The sequence below is a fragment of the Podarcis erhardii genome, assembly GCF_964252035.2.
Source record: "Podarcis erhardii genome assembly, chromosome: 14".
Classification (NCBI taxonomy): Eukaryota; Metazoa; Chordata; class Lepidosauria; order Squamata; family Lacertidae; genus Podarcis; species Podarcis erhardii.
In genome coordinates, this window is record NC_138503.1 from 55,019,911 (window position 1) to 55,040,713 (window position 20,803).

Consider the following 20,803-nt stretch of genomic DNA (forward strand, 5'->3'; position numbering starts at 1 on the left):
AATACATTAAGTAAAGTCAACTCCACTGCTATAGGTTTTAGATGGTAGCAGTGTGTTGCCATTGCCCCATGTTTTCTGCTTGACCCACACGTTCTAGGCACAGGTTCAAGTGTCTTTCTGCTTTCTCCACTCCTTCCCCAGGAAAAACCCACTCTTTAGTGCTAAATCAGAGCAAACGTCAATCCAGAAAAAACCCAAATTGCTGTTAGCTCTGATTGACTGCTAAAGCACATTTATCTCCCTCTGATGAATATGGTGTGGCAAATATCTAAATTTGTGTTAAAAAATATATTATATATGAACAAAACACTCATAACAACATCAGAATTAATTCTGGATCGCTTAAACCAAAATGCCTTCAAAGAAGAACTTTAGAAATTTGACTTGTCTAAGGATGTAATTATGTTCCCGATAAATTGAATTTTATTACAGCAGAATACAGGGACCAGCTTATATTGTTTACTTTTCTTTCTTTATTAAATGTTCCTTGTTGTTCAGCTCAGGTCTTAAGATAATGATGTAGCAATTAGGGAAAAAAATGCAACCCAGCAATCCAGCACTGGAGCATAAGATGGAGAAGATCTCCACAGCCACCATGTATTTCCCTTTGGTGCTCAGGTACGTTGGAATAAAGGACAGCCACACACTGCAAAACACCAATATGCTGAAAGTGATGAACTTGGCTTCATTGAAACTGTCAGGCAACTTCCTGGCAAAGTAAGCCACCGTGAAACTGGCAATGCCCAGGAAGCCCATGTATCCCAAGACACAGTAAAACATGGAAGCTGATCCCTCATTACATTGCACGATGATTTCCTCTTTGAGTGAGTTCATGTCCTTATCTGGGAACGGAGGAGAAGTAATCAGCCAAACCATGCAAATGACTGCTTGAATAAATGAGCCAGAAAGGACAATGGAATTGGCCAGTCCTTTCCCCACCCATTGTCTCATTCTGGATCCTGGTTTTGTGGCCATGAATGCCAGGACCACCGTGATGGTTTTTGCCAAAACAGAGGAAAGGGACAGAGAGAAGATCATGCCAAAAGCCGTTTGTCGGAGAAGGCAGGTTGCCTTTCCAGGCTGTCCAATGAAGAGGAAGGAGCAGAGGAAGCAAAGCAGTAGGGAAATGAGGAGAACGTAGGTGAGGGTCCGGTTGTTGGCTTTGACTATCGGCGTGTCCTTGTACTTCATGAAAGTTCCAAGTACAAAAGTTGTGATCGAAGAGAAAGAAAAAGCCAGCAGAGTCAGGGTGATTCCTAAAGGTTCTTTGTAGGAGAGGTACGTGTAAAACTTGGGAATGCAATGATTTTGCTTGCAGTTTGGATACTGATCTTCTTTACATTTGATACAGGTATCCATGTCTGAAAAATAAAGGAAAGGTGCTTAAATATTTCAAGACTTTGATTCATGTACTGTAGTACCTCTGGTTGTGGACGGGATCCGTTCTGGAGGTCCAGTCGGATCCAGAGGTTTCCGCAACCTGAGGACTGCTTCTGTGCATGTGTGTGTGGCGAAACCCAGTCAAATACCTCTGGGTTTGCCGCTTTCGCATCCTGAAGTTTACGTAACCAGAGGGTTACTTAACCAGAGGTACTACTGTATTCTATAGTCATCAACCCAACCCCTCATGGACAGGATTTGACCACTGGGTGGGAGGACACAAGCAAGCACAGAAAGCTTTTCCAACAAGAAGACATAGGTACTTCATCTGCCATTTATTTCCCCTTCCAGCAAAGCTCCATTCCCCAAATTGTAACAGAACTAAATAAAACTGACTCACACTTTCTTTGTCCGCCAATCCACTGTATCCTTGCTCCAAAGATCCCTCACTGGTCAAATGAGTGACAACAAGGCGGGGGGGGGGGGCAGTTAAAAAAGGAAGCTAGCTGGCAAACCCCCTGTCTAGCTCTCAGCAGAATGTGGCCTTCTTCGCAGCTGAGTAGGTGGCTTTCCAAAGAAACATATCTGGGCATTCTCAGAACTGAAGAATGAGTCTGATTTGTCTTACTAGGACTTCAGATTCAATGCCCAGTCTCCTTGGGTAATGTTATTTTGTGTTGGATGCCAGTTCTGCAGGACCTGGTCTATTGAAGTAAATGGCAGAACTGAGAATTCCCTCAAACCAGTGTAGAAAAGGGAGGTATCATGACATCTCTATCTAGCTATGGCACTAACTACATTTTGTTTTGCAGAAATGGGTAGGTGATGACTTCTTCTCCCCATTCCGTAAAAAGCTTCAGCTGTTCATTCTGCATATCAAGCAACTTCATAAGACAGAGACTCAACAAGGCCTAATCCTCACCCCCAACAAGTTGGCATCTATTGCATTTCCTACCCATCTGCATGGAGACCATCCCTTCTGGACATGGAGCACAATCATAGCAGCAGAATTTCTCTCCCTCCTTCTTTTTCCTGCTGTAACCAGGATAGCAGTTGTCATTGCACACAGAAAGAGGCACAACCTGTCCAGAAATGCAGCAAACGAGATTAGCATCAAGAAGCTTACATTTATCCTCCTGCCCTACCCTAAACGTGGGAATATTTTTCTTCGGTGAAAATTTGCTTCAGAGAGGAAACCCTGACTTAATTGTTTCCAGAAATGAATTCATGAAAAAGACACTGAATTGTTGGCGAGGTCAGGACTTTTTCAATGTGTTGTGGAGGTTGTTTACTCAGATCTACCCAGGAAATGTGGTGTACTTCAAGTGAAAATGCAGAGCAACATTTCCCCCAGTTTGTTTTGCCAAGAATGGGGGGAAATGTAGCTTGAAAATGCAATCCTTCTCAGGAGAGTTAACCACTTGAGGGCAGGTAGAAAACTGAACTCACAAATATGCGACTGTTTTCCATTCTCACACACGTTCCTGCACCTGCAGCTTCATCTCACCTGGTTGAAGCTTCTATGCCACACTATTTGGTCCTCATTAATGGTTAACTCTTTCCCCTGTGGAGCCAGCGGGTCCAGTCTCCCAACCTTGAGCCTAACAAAAGAACCGTTGGAGAAGGTGACCCAGTTTGTGACATCAAAATCTGCAAGTAGCTCTCTATGCTTATCAAAATGCACGCTCTCTCCAACACTGTTGTTGAACACAATCTTCCTTATAAAACGATGGAGCTTGAGTGAAAGAGAAAATGAAGCCTAGTAAGGATAAAATGGTGTTATAGATCAGGGGAGGGGGTTCCCCCTAAACCCTAGGAATGAATAAATGCTAGGATTTTGATTAATTGGGATATGGATTAAGACACCAACTGCAGAGCTGTGCCAGACAGGGAATTCCTGGGCTGCCTGGCCAAGGGAACAATAGAGAGCCACTGAGGGCCCATTGAGGGTCATTGCCAGAGCAAGAGGACTTCTCCCCTGCCCTGGGGTGTGAAGAGAGACAGGGGTTTCTGGGAGGACGAAGGAGGGAGACGGGCTGAGATCCATCTTTGGAGGGTCTGACTGCAGGCAGGTTTGCTGCTCCCTCTTGGAATGACTATGCCTTAAGATCTGGACTCCCTCCAGGCAGACTTAAGGTGTAAAGAGGTGAATAAAGCATATTTCTCAAAGCCTGACAGTCTCTGCTGTGTCTTCTATTCTCCAAAGGGACACAGACCCTGGGTGTGGGAAAATGATTGCTTGTACATAAGAGCATGAGCAAAGTTCTTATTGTTGCAAGGTGATTTCATAGCAGGAGGCATCGCTTGGAGCATGATCAACACATGGACAGCTCATGCTGTCCCAAATAATTGGCCCACGTAACATAGCCTGATCAACTACGTGGCCTGGTGTGATGGCTTGGCGTTGTTCTTATCTGCTGGCTGAGAAAAAGTTGCTTTCCCTGTATTTGTATCTTTTTGAGTTCACACAATAAAATGTTGACTGCAGTCGCTGCAGCAGCAGCAAGAATTCTTCAACCCATCTCTGTGTGAGACTGATTCTTACTGATGGTGAGCAGGTTCTCGTCACCTGGGACCCCATGGCTTCTTGCAACCGATTGGCAGAGAGAGGGGCAGGCACCCAGCTTTTGTAGCCATATTGAAACCTCTACAGTCATCCTTTTAAAAGGTCTTTGTTTCCAGGACTGGATTGTTCTTGCTCAAGAATGTATTTGAATCCATGACTAATTTCACTGATTCAGCATATTTCCTTGGAATTAAATCTGATTGAACTCCATGGGGTTGACTTCTGATCAGATATGCAGAAGATTGTACTTTTAATATCTGATGTACACCAACACCAAATGGCATGCAACACTATGTAAAGTTTTGCTCCACTTTTCAATAAAGCATCTTTGAGGCTTTGGAAGGCATTATATAAAAGTTAATGAAATCCAAACATAAAATTCATTTTTTGTAGTGGTTCGGGTTTAGTAATAGAGTTGCATAGATCAGCACATTGTGGCATCATAGTAATAATGAAGGAGTTTGAAATCACCTCAGGAGGCACACTCGATGCCAGCAGCAAAAGGAATGTGGATATCCCCCTGTATTTTAGCTAAAGCTAAACAGTTTATCTCAGTGGTTTTCAACCCGTGTGCCATGGCACCCTGGGGTGCCTTGAATGATGGTCAGGGGTGCCATGGGCAACACTGGACTTCCTTCCTTCCTTCCTTCCTTCCTTCCTTCCTTCCTTCCTTCCTTCCTTCCTTCCTTCCTTCCTTCCCTTCCTCCTCTGATGCCCTCTCATGTCTCTGCCTCCCAAAGGCTTGCACAGCTGTTTATTGCAGCAGCCCCGGCTACAAGCTATGTTCCCTCTGGGACGCACCTCTCTTTCGGGTGGGGGTGGGGGTGGGGGCAGCTCAGAGACCAGGGATGGCAGCACCAGCTGCCCAGATGACTCCCAAGGAGAGGGGAGAGGGGGTTGAGGAAACACTGCACAAGGGAAGGTGTTGGAAAAAGGGTGAGAGGCTGCCAGCTCTGCAGGCAAGGAGTGACCCAAGTGGGCTCCAGAGCCCCACAGGAGAACCACAGAAAGAAGGCAGTTGGTTAAGGAACCATGGATTTGATACAGCTATTGATGAGTTTGTTATATTATTTATCTGTTATTTTTAAAATGTGATACTCAGCCAAACAAAATGGACCCAGAGCAGAAAATCATGGCCTTCAGACTTCCAATTTTTTAAAAAACATGGAACATCATGAAAGTGGATAGGAAAGGAAAAGGGAATAAGCAAAGTTAGTTTCGGGTTACAAGTCAAAGTTGTTCTAAAGAGGAACTGTGGGGGAAAAGACACATTTAAGCATCTTTTAGGGCATACCTTCCTGCTTTAAATATATTTCTCTCTGTATGTATTGTATTAAAGGTGTAACTACCTGCCAAGACTGCACAGTACAGTCTGTTGGTCTCACTCCCTCTAGCAGTCTGCTATGTTTCCATCTGGATTCACATAGGACATGCAAAGCATGTGCCACAGCATAAGCAGCATTGTAGACATTGTAGCTGTGACCAGTCATGCCCATTTCAAAAAGAGTACTAGGAAGACTCTCCAACTTCTCCCGGCCAGTGCAGGCTTGCTTTCCCTCCACATTCCCACCAGATTTTTTTAATGAGCAGCTGAATGACTGCTCCCAGAAATTCTGAATGAAACCATCTCCTTTTGCCCAAGAAGGTTCAATGATCTCAAGAAGACTTTGGAATCCAAGCGGCTCCCTTGAGCGAACTGTGATGGATAGGGTACCATGGAAGCTTTCAATATTCCAAAGCTTTTGAAGGGAGAAGGCACAGAAATCCCATTGGGATGTAACAATCCAGACTTTACCCACAGGTGGCAATTGATAAAATGTTGCGAAAAACAACAACATTCTCAAAACTGGCATGGATGGATCCTCTCCATATACAAAACATGCACTGACTTTTCTATCTTGAAGAATTGAGTATTTTCCCAGTTGTGCTAATACCATGTTTATCAGCTCTTCCATAAATGTCCTCTTTGCTGTTCTTAGTATGAAGGCATAGCAGATGCCATTCTGATCAAGCAATGGAACCACTGTGTGCAAAAACCTGTCCCCATTGTCATCATCCACAGCAAAGAGCCCAATCCATGTCCATCTGAAATGGTGAAGGAGCCGGACTACCCCAATGTACTGGTGGGCTTCCTTTGGGACCATCTGATATAAGGAAGAAAACAATGTTTTGTCATCCTGCACTGGGGTAAATGATCCATATGTGAGCTGCAAGGAAGGAGGGTGTGTTGTATGGATTAAAAGAATGTAAAGATATGAGCCATTGTTGGAAAATGCCCATGCATCAATGAATATGTCTCACCTGTGGGATCTTGTAGGTGGCAAAAATGCTAGCCATGTTGGCAGAGGTTTCAGTAGCAAGTCCGCCAATGACAGCTATCAGTTTACTCTGAGTATCACACTTGTAGTTGGGAACAAACCTGTGTTGTGTGGAAAGGAGGCTCAGGCTGGCTTTGTATGTTGTCCTTGCCACATAGTAGCTGTTGAGGATGTGGAAGCCCAAAGAGATGTTGGGTAGGATTTGGGGATTCTCATTGATCTCTTTGACAGCAAGCAGCAAAGCCAGGATGTGCTGGTAGTTCTTAGGAACGGACCTGGAATGAGAGTTACTGTCTGTTTCATGAGGCAAAAGAAAGGGCATTTCTTGCTTTCATCGTTACACCTCTGGCTACTCTCATGGTTGAGCTGGAACTTTAAAAAGTCTGAAAATGTGGGGCTATACAGTTATAATCCAGTAGCAGGTCCTTTTAGATGAAATATTTAGAATAGATTTCTTAAAACATTTATTCCGCTGTATGAAAAGACTGAGTAAAGAACCTAATAGATCTGGATCAGGAGTGGCTAGCCTGCATCATGGTGCCAGGACCTAGCCCAGCATACTATGGGATATTGTCTGATTGGCCCCACAGATTAATCTACCTTGCAAAGTGTGCTGTCCACATCAGATCAGTGTCTCCACCTGTGTTTTGTGTGAAGAGACATGCACTCACTCAGGAAATTTTACAGGCATGAAAACAGTAAGAATAAAGCACAATAATAAAACCTTTCGTATTGTACAACTTAATAATATGAAGAGAAACAATATTTTTAAAATATGCAAACAGATGCGAACAGAAGTGAGGGAATAAGCAGAAGGTGAGAGACAATGAAGTACTGAAGGCCTGGGAATGACATGTCCAAGACATGTCACTAAGGGAACAATCCCTGTGACATTGTTCTGTAAAAGCCCCACAAAGTCCGAGTTTTGTGCCACTGAACATCCCAGTGGATTGTGCCCAACAGCCACCAACATTAAGAACACAAAATAGCTGGCAACTTCCAGTGACTGCTGGAAATATACTTTCATCATACTTAAACGCAAATCTTATTACTGTAGTATCCTGTCACATCTGAAGGAACAGCAGAAGGGGGGGGGGTGAAGTGTTCCTTACGCAGGTTCGCCAATGGACATCTGTGTGGGCACGTCTGTGAATGAGGGACTGTCATGAAAGAGGAAGACCTGAGAAACCATCTCTCCAATGACAAAGTCACCCGGCTGATAAAATTTGTGAGGTATAGGCAGAGGATCATCATCTAGGATGCAACTGATGGGCTGATTCTTGCAGACAGTGTAAGGAAACATTACAAACAGCAGCACTATTGCGACTCGGATCCTGATGACCAAACAGCCCCTCAAGTTGCATCTTGCCATGTTTCCATTGGATACAGTCTCCGTTTTGCTTCAGTTTTTTGTGAATGGCAGATGAACCTGATGGTACATAATTTCGAAGCTTGGCCTGTGAGATTCCCAAATGTGTGTGTCCATTTCAAACTGGCAGAAATGTTTCCTCCTTACACATCCCCCTCCCACCCCAAATGGAAGCGGCAGGATAATGGAAATAATTGGAAAAGAGCACAGGATAAGGATGTATCTATAGGGTTAGGCAAGTGTCAGTCAGTACCTCCTTTTTGAGATGAAGCTTTTTATACCCAGAAACAAGGAACTGGAGATGGAAGAAATGAGGAAATAACTGAGTTTCTCACTATATAATTCTTTCGTTTTAAATCACGGAAGAATGAAATGGTGAAACAGCCTAAAATATTAAAAGGCTAACAGAAAATAAAATACAATACAAAGTTGAAATGATCAAAGCTGAAATGGTTTTCTAACCTGGTTTTGAACATGTGTGGTTTTATAACACCTTTTAGAAGCTGTTATTCCAGCAATGTTTACAGTTGTTGGAGAGATAATCATCTCCCCAATGCATTGTTGGTCTATCTGGCTTTGCCACAACATAAGGAAACAGCCAGGATATTTCCCCAATGCCTGCTCCTGCTTTAGGCTACTTCTGGCCACTGGCCAGGTCTGACAAAATCAATTTTGTTTCACATAACAAATATGGCAATATCTGCCTTAGTTGCATGAAGAATGGGCCACTGCAGCACACTCCATGTGGGGCTGCCTGCCACTGAAGAGTATGTGGAAGAAAATGCAACTGCTAGAATATTGTGGGGCCAGATAGACTTCCGGGTTAGCGCGAACGGCTAATGGCGGATTCCCTCCGAGCTCCGGAGGGAATCGGCTCTGCTGAGGACGGGTCTTGCCGTGCCGGCGACACGGGGACCCTCAGAAACCGCAGGCGCGGAAGCCTGCGGACTTGGTGACTCGGTGGGCACCTTAAGCGCCCTCCCCGACCCACGAAGAGCCTTTTTAAAGGCTGCGGAGAGGGTACGGAGAGTGGCGTGGTGCTGAGAGTAGACCGCTACCTCAGTAGAGTGAAGCCGCAAGCCATGGCCGGAGAGCGCTGACTTTCTTCCCAAATCTGGACTGGATAACAAAGGACCCGTGAGTAGTGGAATTTGGACTTTAAAAATTTTATCCTGTGAATTCGGCACGATCGGGGGATGTGTTAAAGGGAAGTCCGCACCCCCTCTACTTATAGACGTTTCAAAGCAAGGAACGGAGAATTAAGGCGGAATGAATACTATTTTGAGGATTTAAAAGTTTTTCACAAATTTGATAGAACAAGATTTTTGTGTTGGAGAGAAAGGGAATTTGGAACTTTGTGTGTATCCCCCCCAAAAAAAACCCGGGAGTGTCCTATTTGGGTCCCGGAGGAAGAAGTGAAAGGAGTTTGACAGCTGTCAAAGAAGCTGTCAAACGGGCGGACAAAGTAAAGAATTTTGCTATTTAATAACTCTTGGAACTAAAGTTGATACATTTGGACTGAGGCGATTGGAAACAAAGTATTGATAATAACAAAGTAACAGATTATTGGAAAAGGACTACTAAATAACTGAAAGCCCCCTAGGGGGAATTAGTGACATTACAATGGCTGCAGAGGGAAAATTACTGGCGGAGATAGAAAAAATGTTTTTTCTCGTGGGAATCCTGCAGGAGCAGAGTATGGCTCTGAGTAAAGTTTTTATGACCTTGAATCCTGAAACAAACAACTCTGCTGAATGCACAAAGGAGATGTACGATAAAAATTCTGCAGCTGAGCAGGAAGAGATGCCTTTGGAATTGACAGAGAAAAAAGAAGGAGTTCAGATACTACAAGTGGAAAATATTAACCAGAAATCTGCAGCGTCAGAGTATGAGCAAGAAGACCTCTGGATTACAGACCTGCGAAAGATGAGAAAGAAGAAGAGAGAAGCCCCTGGAGTACTTGGAATATTAAAACTAGAAAGAACAAAGCAATATGATTGGGACTTTTCTCTTGAGTATGGAAAACTAGATGGTCTTTCGCAGCAAACACTCTTCAACATTCTGAATGAAAGAAAATATGATCTGATTCTGACTGAACTCCTTCGGGGTCTTAGGACCATCAAAGAGGACTACCAATATAGCTGGCAGAGAGGGACTGACAGAGAATCAGACGCCTCGGACGTGAGGAATCCGGGCTAGAAATATTTTTTGTTTGTTTTCTGGACATTTGTCTAGGAAGGGACAGAAACCGGGGCAGGGGGGGGAGAGAATAGAATTATAAAATGTTATGTTTTGTTTTACTTGGACAATGTGACCTATAATTAATATAATAAAGGGAAAATTTGTGAAGGGGAAGTTAGATCGACCTTAAAAAAAAAAGAAATTAATGATTATAAGAGAATTGGATAGTTGAATACAGATAAACAAAAGATTTTAATTTTCAAAAGCAATGTGAATATCTTTAAGAGGTTAGGTAAGAACTTGCTGAATTAACTTTGGAATTGGGATGTAAGAGGAGGGGGTGGGGGGAAGTCAATGAAAGTGGGTAAAGAAACTTAGGGTATGTAATTGTATTTGTATGTTTGTTTGTCTTTGTCTTTGTGTGTGTGTCTGTTGTTATAAAATGTAAAAACCCAATAAAAATTATTTTAAAAAAAAAAAAAAATATTGTGGGGCCAGATATTAGATTCTGTGGCCTGATATTTGCTTCAGTTTCACTGGCTTCTAATCGCCTTCAAAGCCTTAAATTGCTGGGGTTCAGATTAGATTAACATTCTATTTTCGGAAACATTATGTCCCCTATGAAAATATATTCAGCAATTTTAGGTGTTGTGTTGGAAAAATATGTTAACGGTAGTTTGAGGAATACTTTTAAAGAGAGATGGCAGATGGTTTTCATCACTGCAAAAACTTTGCTGCTGCTTCAAGCAATGGCAGAATTGCAGAGAGGAACTCAGTCCTGTTCCTCATTTGCCATGCAATAGTCCAGAGGAAATGATGTTACATTAGGACTGTCATGCGTCCGGATTTCCCCGGACATTACTGGGATTTCAAAAGTGGAATTGATGTCTGGGGGGAATTTCCAAAAAACAGTGCTTTGCCCTGGATCCTAGAGAAGTCAATTGAAAAGCTCAACAATTTTGGGGGTTTCCTTTAAAAAAGCTCAATTTTTTTTGGTGTCCTGGTCTTTACTTTTTGAAATATGGCAACCTTATGCTATACTATGGTTGCTGGGAATTGGTGTTTCCCATGTTCTCAAGGTCTCCACAAAGTGATGGTTTGTGCCCATGGATACTTTTAAGCCTGAGGACCAAATGGTCAGTGGTAGATCCAATAGTACGCAAATCCAATTGGTTTTGGTTTTGATTACATAGAATAAAAGAATTTTAGATTTGGAAGCAAGACTGAGGGCCATCTAGCCCAACCCCCAGCAATGCAGGAATATCAGCTAAAGCATCCACGACAGATGGCCATCCAATATAGTTTATATTGGTGGCAGGGGCGTGAGAGATGTACTACTCAAGCACACCACTTTGGTTTCTCTTAAGCTTGCTGTGATTTATTTATTTGGCCAAGCCTTTGGTAGGTAAGTAATTATCATGATCACCATCATCATTAAAATTTGTATACCACCTTTCATTCGTAGCTCTCAGGGCAGTTCACAACATAAAAATGCAAGATAAGAAACACAGGATACACAATAAAAGCAAGAACAAAAACTAACCCATAAGGCCCTTCTTCCCACCCTCTCCCATGACACACTATTTTATTGTATTGTATTTACATGTTACATGTTTCAGTGGTTAATGCTCAGACTGTTGACATGAACGAAGGCTGTGGGTGAGGTTGCATGTGTGGGCATAGGGGCATCCATTGAGAACCTTGTTGAGGAAACCCCAACTATTTTAATGTAGATTAAATGGAATGAAGAGAGGCAAGTGTCAGGGATGAGAGGTTCAGGCACAGAGAGCCAGTTTTTGATGGGAAGAGACTCTCCTTTTTCTTTTCACTTGAGCTAAATCAAACTAAATATGGAAATCAGCAAAGCCCATTGCTATCTCAGTTCAGCAAGGGAGCACCACAACTGGAAAGAGTTTTCACTTGCACAGTTAGTATCCCTTTGAGGAAGATTATACACTGTGTGTTAAAGGGATAAAGGTTTATTTCATACATGAAAATATATGAAAAAGGTGGGGGGGGGGGAGGAAGACCCAGGTAACTACTGACCGGTGAGCTTGACATCAATGTCAGAGAAGGTCCTAGAACAGGTAATTCAACAGTTGGTCTGTGAGCATTTAGAAAAGGATGCTGTGATTACTAAGACCCAGCATGGGTTTCTCAAAAACAAGTCATGCTAGACCAATCTCATTTCTTTATTTGAAGGAATTAGAAACTTGGTGAACCAGGGAAATGCTGTGGACATAGCACATCTTGATTTCAGTAAGGCTCTTGACAAAGTCCCCCATGTTATTCTCGCAAAGAAGCTGCTAAAATGTGGGCTGAATGAGGTAACTGTTCAGTGGATTTGTAGCTGGTTGACTGACTGAACCCAAACCCAACTCATTAATGGTTCCTCCTCATCCTAGAAAAAAAGTGATAAGTGGGTTGCCACAGGGTTCTGTCCTGGGCCTGTTGTTGTTCAACGCCTTTATAAATGACTTGGATGAAGGAATCAAAGGGATGCTCATCAGATTTGCAGATGACACCAAGCTGGGAGGGGTAGCTAATGCGGCAGAGGACAGAATCAGAATTCAAAATAACCTGAACAGATTGGAGAACTCAGCACAAGCTAACAGGATGAATTTCAATATTGACAAATGCCAGGTTCTGCATTTAGACAGAAAGAATCAGATGCACAAATATAGGATGGGGAACAATTGGCTTACTAGCACTACATGAGAAAAGGATCTAGGGGTCTTGATGGACCACAAGATTCACTTGAAGCAGCAAAAATTTATAAACTTAAATTCTTTACTTTTCTCTCCTTGTCAAATGTTCCTTGTTGTTCAGCTCAGGTCTTAAGATAATGATGTAGCATTTGGGGGAAAAAATGCAACCCAGCAATCCAGCACTGGAGCATAAGATGGAGAAGATCTCCACAGCCACCATGTATTTCCCTTTGGTGCTCAGGTACGTTGGAATAAAGGACAGCCACACACTGCAAAACACCAACATGCTGAAAGTGATGAACTTGGCTTCATTGAAACTGTCAGGCAACTTCCTGGCAAAGTAAGCCACCGTGAAACTGGCAATGCCCAGGAAGCCCATGTATCCCAAGACACAGTAAAACATGGAGGCTGATCCCTCATTACATTGCACGATGATTTCCTCTTTGAGTGAGTTCATGTCCTTATCTGGGAACGGAGGAGAAGTAATCAGCCAAACCATACAAATGTTTGCTTGAATAAATAAACCAGAAAGGACAATGGAATTGGCCAGTCCTTTCCCCACCCATTGTCTCATTCTGGATCCTGGTTTTGTGGCCATGAATGCCAGGACCACCGTGATGGTTTTTGCCAAAACAGAGGAAAGGGACAGAGAGAAGATCATGCCAAAAGCCGTTTGTCGGAGAAGGCAGGTTGCCTTTCCAGGCTGTCCAATGAAGAGGAAGGAGCAGAGGAAGCAAAGCAGGAGGGAAATGAGGAGGATGTAAGTGAGGGTCCGGTTGTTGGCTTTGACTATGGGAGTTTCCCTGTGCTTCATGAAAATCCCAAGTACTGAGGTTGTAATCAAAGAGAAAGAAACAACCAGTATGGCCAGAGTGATTCCTAGAGGTTCTTTATAAGAGAGGTAGCTGGACACCTTGGCAATGCACTGATTTTGGTCATTATTTGGGTATTCCTCTTCTGGACATTTGACACAGGCAGCCATGTCTGAAAAGAAGAAAGAGCTATTAAAACATTTCAAGACTTAACTGAATTTGAATACCGTAAAATGGTCACATGTAGGACTGAGACTAAATTATTCAGATCTGAATACATCCATGAATGTTTCAGACCAGATTTGACAAGACATTGTCTAAGATTCTCCCCATCTGATGTGGGAAGAATAAAATTGCCATAAGCAGAAATAGAAGCAGTAACACAATCACAAAAAGAGCAACTTTTGTTGTTGTTTCTATTCGAAAGCTACTTCGTCCCCAGCAGGGGATGGTCCTGTAAAATTTATATTAATAGTTGCTCCCAGACTTTGAAGGTTCCTTCCGAGAGAAGTTAGAATGGCTCCCTCCTAATTGCTCTGCTGGGGGGTCAATACTTTTCTATTCTTACAAGCCTTTGGGAAAGGACAGGGTTGTTTTTTTCTTTTTAACAAATTGCTGTTAATAGTGCTGTGCTGTTTTGTTTTTATTATCTGTATTTTAATAGAATTGCAGTTCAATTATTTGCAATTATTTTTTAAAATATGATTTTAGCTCTTTGCGTCTCCACCCCCCATCGTTCTGCCCGGACACTGAGGTCCAGCGCCGAGGGCCTTCTGGCGGTTCCCTCATTGCGAGAAGCAAAGCTACAGGGAACCAGGCAGAGGGCCTTCTCAGTAGTGGCGCCCGCCCTGTGGAACGCCCTTCCAGCAGATGTCAAAGCGATAAACAACTACCTGACATTCAGAAGACATCTTAAGGCAGCCCTGTTCAGGGAAGTTTTTAACGTGTGATATTTTACTGTATTTTTGCTTTCTATGGAAGCCGCCCAGAGTGGCTGGGGAGGCCCAGCCAGATGGGCAGGGTATAAATTATTATTATTATTATTATTATTATTATTATTATTATTATTATTATTATCTGTCTTGTTTTCATTTGTGTAAACTGCCTTTAGTTTTGATCTGGGAAAGAGGAGGGATATAAATAATAAATAATTAAAATCATAATAAATCAAAGAAAACAGCAAAGAGCCTGTTTGCTCCTCCAAATGGCTAAAGTTTAAATATATAAATAGAATTACTTAATGAATCTATGAAGAATTTGAAGGGTTCCCTTCTGTATTTCATAATAGCTGCCATGGTTCCTCATGTTCTGGTTCCAAAGGTTGTGGATGAAACTAAAATATGCATTTGTTTCATGCGACTTTGGCCTGATCCATGAAGATGGCATGGTCACCCCTCCTGCTCAGTCCATTACTCTAAGGAATTTTTGTAATGCCTACCCATACAGATTAGCAGTTACAATTCTGATTTCATAGCCCTATCCATTGAAGTGCTTGGGAGAATCAAGAATTCCCCTTTGTAGAAAAGGAACATCTCAGAGGCAGTTTAGCTGTGTCACCAACAACAGCTTGCAGAAACTGGCAGCTAAAGACATCTAACTCCCCATGTTGCATAAAAAGCTTTGTTTTCTCATTCTGCACACCAAAGTGTTTTAAAAGCAGACGCCCAACAAGGCTAGATTATTTTTTTCTGCCCATTTCCCCAGTTACTTTACATTATTCTCTTACCCATCTGGTGAGAGATCATCCCTTCAGGACAAGGAGCACAATCATAGCAACAAAATTTCTCCCCTTCCTTCTTTTTCCTGCTGTAGCCAGGATAGCAGTAGTCATTGCACACAGAAAGGGGCACCACCTGTCCAAAAACATAAAACTGAGATCAACATCACTTGCCAACATACCTGGAAGAAGACTCAAGAGACTCCATCATGGTGGAAATGTCTATATTAGATATAAGGGCTGGCAATCCAATAAGCAAGTTTTTTTAAGTATAGGCAGGTGTTTTGAAGTACCATCTAGGAGCGAAGCACCTTCCAGCCCTGGGCATGTAACAGACACATTCTGCCACACAAGAATCATCTCCCTTCTTGCTAAGCGAGTCTTACATCTGTGAACATCTGGATGGGCACTGGAAATGCTCAGGAGAAGATCGAGAGGACAGAGCTGTCCACCAAGATCCCCAGACACACACACACAAAACCTCTGGGGAGAGACCAGCTGGCGTCTTCTCACAAGAATGGGGTGCGTTTGTGGGTGGGGGGCAAATTTGCCCCACTAGGAGCAGAGGAGCATTTTTATTTTTTGTCTTCATGACCAAAATTTCTAACTTTTTTATTAAAGTTTATTCAGAAAGAAAGCAGAATTTGTTTTTGCTTTTTGCTTTGTTTTCAATAACCAGTTCATGAAATAGCAGGTATTTTGAGCAGTCTCAGTTCAGAAGTGGTCTCCTAAGCATTGCTATTGGCCATAAAAGAAAATACCTGAAGGCAATAAGAAACCTAGATGCTAAAAATGGAACGATTACCGGTTATTTCATACATTCCAGCATCTGCAGCTTCATCTCACCTGGTTAAAACTTCTATGCCACTCGATTTGTTCATCATTAATTGTTAACTCTTTGCCTGAAGGATCCCGAGGAGCCAATCTTCCAACTTTTACTCTAACGAAAGAGCCATTGGGGAAGGTGACCCAGTTTGTTACATCAAAATCTGCAATCAGTTCTCCATTTTCATCAAAAGCTACCCTCTCGCCAAGGCTGTTGTTGAACAAGATGCTCCCTATATAGTTATGCAGCTTGAGTGAATGAGAAAAGGAAACACAATGGGAATAAAAGGTTAAAAGCTCTGCAATGAAATGGGCAAATGTCTAGCTTCCCTAAATCTGGATTGTTCCTGATCAAGGTTGTATCTGGAGCCGTCTTCTGAGGCTTCTTCTCCCACCCTGACCCCTCCACACCCACTGGAACAGTAAGGAACGGAGTATGGAAACCCCTCCCCATGTTCCATGGCTGATCATGAGTTTGTACTATATTACCACAGTTATAATGAGTAACCACAATGTAGGGCTAGGAAGAAGCAGTGATTCAACCAAAGAACTGTGAAACCGACGCAGTAATTTGAGGAGAAATGGCCCTGTGAAGTTGTCTTAAAAATAAATAAAATAAAGAATCATTGAGGTGTTGTTGTTGTTTTTGCAAGACATTATCTGAAGAAAGTTAAGAGATGAAATCCCAGCATAAAACAATGCTTTCATATTACGTCAGATTTAGCAACAGAGTTACATTTGATGGCACACTGTGACTTGATATTATTAGGTATATCGGTTCTTAGTACTGCCATTTCTATGGAGAGATATTTTAACTGTCCTGTCCATTTAGTCCAGTGTCCTGCTTCCTACAATTGCACCTGGGTGCATCACAAAACCCATGAGCATGTTTTGAGGTCAATAAACTTTTTCTGATTTTTGTCTCTGCACCCTCAGGATATTCAGAAATCCCAAAATGTTTGGTGCCACTCCGTGATGGACCCAGAAGACCATGCTTTGCTCACAGATAGGTATTCCCCATCCATTTCCACTGCCTGTATCCTCTCCTCTTGGATTTTCAGGGCAGAAGCTAGAGAAGCTGCCAGGCTCTGGAATGAAGACATGCCAAGCTGCCCAGAGTCAAGCCACAAGGAACTTTGCCACAACAGTCCAGGATTTATATCTTGCCATCCTGATGGCAAAATACAGCGTGTTTATAAAGTCCTTGTGCAACTTTAAATGTTAGTAGAGTGACAGGGTGTGCCACCTTGCTGAATAAAGGTGCTACTATGATGCTGGTTGCTTAGTTTCAACAATTATTTCTTTAGAAATATAATATCCCAATGTTCTTCCAAAAATGCTTTTTCAGCAGCTTACCAAAAGACAGCTGTGGTCTTTAGGCTTACAGTGTAAAAGTGATATGTTGCAAAAGGAAAGTAGATTTGGAAGAAGGAGGAAATAAGAAAACTCAGATTCAAGTTAAAGGTTTCCTATGATTAGGCAAGATCAGGAAAGTTTAAGGATATACTCAAGTACATTTTACGGCATGCTTGAAAGTTTTGAAAAATAGACATTTGCTTTCAATGTGCAATTACCTGCCATGGCTGCAAACTTTGAAATGTCAGCCTCCCTCCTTCCACTGAACGACTAGGCTTGGGACTGGATTCACGAAGGACATGCAAAGCATGTGCCACAGCATAAGCAGCATTGTAGACATTGTAGCTGTGGCCAGTCATGCCCATTTCAAAAAGAGTACTAGGAAGACTCTCCAACTTCTCCCGGCCAGTGCAGGCTTGCTTTCCCTCCACATTCCCATCAAATTTTTTTAATGAGCAGCTGAATGACTGCTCCCAGAAATTCTGAATGAAACCATCTCCTTTTGCCCAAGAAGGTTCAATGATCTCAAGAAGACTTTGTAATCCAAGTGGCTCCCTTGAGCGAACCGTGATGGATAGGGCACCGTGGAAGGTTTCCATTTCCCAAAGCTTTTGAAGGGAGAAGGCACAGAAATCCCATTGGGATGTAACAATCCAGACTTTGCCCACAGGTGGCAATGATTTTATTACTGCAAAAAACAACAACATTCTCAAAACACCCATGGATGGAGGTTCTCCATATACAAAACATGCACTGACTTTTCTATCTTGAAGAATTGAGTATTTTTCCAGTTGTGCAAATATAATGTTCATCAGCTCTTCCATAAATGTCCTCTTTGCTGTTCTTAGTATGAAGGCATAGCAGATGCCATTCTGATCAAGCAATGGAACCACTGTGTGCAAAAACCTGTCCCCATTATCATCATCCACAGCAAAGAGCCCAATCCATGTCCATCTGAAATGGTGAAGGAGCCGGACTACCCCAATGTACTGGTGGGCTTCCTTTGGGACCATCTGATATAAGGAAGAAAACAATGTTTTGTCATCCTGCACTGGGGTAAATGATCCATATGTGAGCTGAAAGGAAGGAGGGTGTTTTGTATGGATTAAAAGAATGTAAAGATATGAGCCATTGTTGGAAAATGCCCATGCATCAATGAATATGTCTCACCTGTGGGATCTTGTAGGTGGCAAAAATGCTAGCCATGTTGGCAGAGGTTTCAGTAGCAAGTCCGCCAATGACAGCTATCAGTTTACTCTGAGTATCACACTTGTAGTTGGGAACAAACCTGTGTTGTGTGGAAAGGAGGCTCAGGCTGGCTTTGTATGTCGTCCTTGCCACATAGTAGCCATTGAGGATGTGGAAGCCCAAAGAGATGTTGGGTAGGATTTGGGGATTCTCACTGATCTCTTTGACAGCAAGCAGCAAAGCCAGGATGTGCTGGTAGTTCTTAGGAACGGACCTGGAATGAGAGTTACTGTCTGTTTCATGAGGCGAAGGAAAGGGCATTTCTTGCTTTCATTGTTACACCTCTGACTACTCTCATTGGTGAGCTGGAACTTTAAAAAGTCTGAAAATGCTGGGATATAGAATACAAATTATTGCAGGATATAATCTATGAGCAGGTCCTTTTAGATGAAATATTTAGAATAGATTTCTTAAATCACTTTTTCCTCTGTATGAAAAGATTCTGAGTAAAGAGCTATTGAGTTACATTACGGGGAATTAATACAGTAGATCTAGACCAGGGGTGGCTAACCTGCATCATGGTGCCAGGATCTAGCCCAGCATACTGTGGGATGTTGTCTGAAAGACAAAGGCATATCTTGATTTCAGCATCACACCACCAACTACTTTCATGATTGAGCTGAAGTTTAAAACATTATGAAGACATGAAGATAAGGGTTAAATAGGGGAAGGGTTAACGAAATATGGAAATAAGTGTCTGAACATGGTTGTAGCTCCATGGTAGGGAATATGCTCTGCAACATAGAATTTGCTTTCCATATCAGGCCAGGGTTTCTGCCTCCATTCTGTGTGACTGGACCTGCACTCAGTCAGGGAACATTGCTGGGGTGAAAACTATAAAATAATAGCTGAGAGTAGCTGAGATTCCTGCCTTGCAGGGAGGTTGGGCTAGATGACCATTGGGCCCCTTCCAGCTGTAAGATTCTATGATTCTCATACATTACAGTATTGTACAATATAATCTTATGAAATGAATCATTTCTTTTTTAAAAAACACCCATATGGACTGATGTGAATGGAAGAGATAGCTGAAGCTAAAGGCAAGAGTCAACTAATGGTTGGCTGGTGCCTCAAAGACTCACTAAGGTCACGATTCACTGTTGTCTTGTTCTAGAGATGTCCCATAAGTTCCATCCACGTCCATCGGCCTTGGGCACGAAATATTCTCATAACGTAAATAAGAGGTAGGCAGAATAATTGTTCAGCACTCGTAACTGCTGGAATAGAGCTTTCCTCACACTGAAAAGTGAATCTTACTAATGAAGCATCAAACCACATCATAGTCTAAGGTAACAGAAGACATGGGGGAAATAAAGGGTTCCTTACACAGGTTCACCAATGGACATCTGTGTGGGCACTTCTGTGAATGAGGGACTGTCTTGAAAGAGGAAGACCTGAGAAACAATCTCTCTGATGATAAAGTCACCCGGCTGATAATATTTGTGAGGTATAGGCAGAGGATCGTCATATATGCTGCAATTAATAGAATGCACCTTGCCCACGTTATAAGGAAGCATTACAAGAAGCAGCACTATTCCTGCTGTGATCCTGGAGAGCAAATGTGTCCTCAGGACGGAGACGACCACACTTTGCATTCTCCCCTTGATGCATTCTCTGGAAGCATGAGTTTCGTTGCAGGCTTTCATGAATGGCGGAGGACTCAGCATGTACAGATTGAAAGTCTGGTCTCCACACCTAGGACCCTTTCAAATGGGCAAAAATGTTCCAATCCCCGACTTGCAAAATATGGAAGTAGCAGAAGAATGACCAGTATGAAAAGTATTACAAAACACTAGTCCAAAATTACATGGGGGGCACTAAGGTGTACGTGCCTGGATTGGAGATGCGTTATTTAAGACTAAGAAACTCCGAACTGGATGGTTAGCTGCAGAAAAAGAAGGAATGGGACACATAATACTCACTGTGCAGTCTTTCTGTTTTAGGTCATAGCAGAATCAGCTGGCCAAAGCACACCCTAACATACAAGGAGGCAAAAGACAGAACACTTTGTAACCCCAGCACCATTTATGAACAACATGCGGAGTTTATAGTATTTCCACATGCTGTTATTGTTGATCTTGTTACTGGACTCTGGAAATCTACTGAGATTCAGGAAGGAAAGCAGTAATTTTGTCAGTGATTTGTGAGATAATCGCATTCCCAGTGGATTGGTAACTTTTGAGGTGTCACAATAACACGACAAAACAGTTTATATGCCCATTAACAAAAAAACACAACCCTACAAGTGTTGTTTTCTCCTTTGAAGAGGACGTGGCATGGCCTGGTAGATGCAGCCTACCTCTGGACAAGGAGAGAGCCGAAT

The 20,803-nt window shown here is 42.5% G+C and overlaps 2 protein-coding genes across 4 annotated transcripts in view; both read right to left on the minus strand.

Annotated features, from left to right (window-relative positions):
- Positions 1 to 281: 281 nt before the first annotated feature.
- Positions 282 to 20,803, minus strand: part of LOC309329524 (uncharacterized protein) — a 31,396-nt gene continuing 10,874 nt past the window's right edge. Inside the window, exons 1-4 of one of the 2 annotated variants that reach the window (XM_081840392.1) lie at positions 6,366 to 6,667; positions 2,888 to 2,981; positions 2,336 to 2,462; positions 282 to 646 (exon numbers count right to left, since the gene is read on the minus strand). In XM_081840392.1, the coding sequence (XP_081696518.1) occupies positions 615 to 646; positions 2,336 to 2,462; positions 2,888 to 2,981; positions 6,366 to 6,586 (474 nt within the window). In that variant the 5' untranslated portion in view covers positions 6,587 to 6,667 and the 3' untranslated portion in view covers positions 282 to 614. Of the gene's footprint in view, positions 647 to 2,158; positions 2,463 to 2,887; positions 2,982 to 6,365; positions 6,668 to 20,803 lie in introns of those variants that run through there. The other variant, XR_014151192.1, reaches the window with a different exon arrangement.
- LOC309329523 (vomeronasal type-2 receptor 26-like) lies at positions 11,851 to 20,326 on the minus strand. 2 transcript variants are annotated; one of them, XM_081840391.1, is made up of 5 exons: positions 19,807 to 20,326; positions 18,403 to 18,694; positions 15,898 to 16,125; positions 15,061 to 15,187; positions 11,851 to 13,506 (listed from the first exon to the last, which is right to left on the minus strand). In XM_081840391.1, exons 1-5 carry the CDS (start codon positions 20,145 to 20,147, stop codon positions 12,605 to 12,607), a joined length of 1,890 nt encoding a protein of 629 aa, XP_081696517.1. In that variant the 5' UTR covers positions 20,148 to 20,326; the 3' UTR covers positions 11,851 to 12,604. The 2 variants fall into 2 exon arrangements, with proteins under 2 accessions (XP_081696517.1, XP_081696516.1); XM_081840390.1 differs by lacking the exons at positions 18,403 to 18,694; positions 19,807 to 20,326 and adding an exon at positions 17,451 to 18,394.

Coding starts and splice junctions, on each gene's coding strand:
- LOC309329523 (XM_081840390.1), bottom strand. CDS start 18,245: ATGGTCCCAAAGGAAGCCCACCAGTACATTGGGGTAGTCCGGCTCCTT. Junction 15,188..15,897: donor GGCATAGAAGTTTTAACCAG/GTGAGATGAAGC, acceptor GTTTTTGGACAG/GTGGTGCCCCTTTCTGTGTG. Junction 13,507..15,060: donor GATGATCTCTCACCAGATGG/GTAAGAGAATAA, acceptor TCTTCTTTTCAG/ACATGGCTGCCTGTGTCAAA.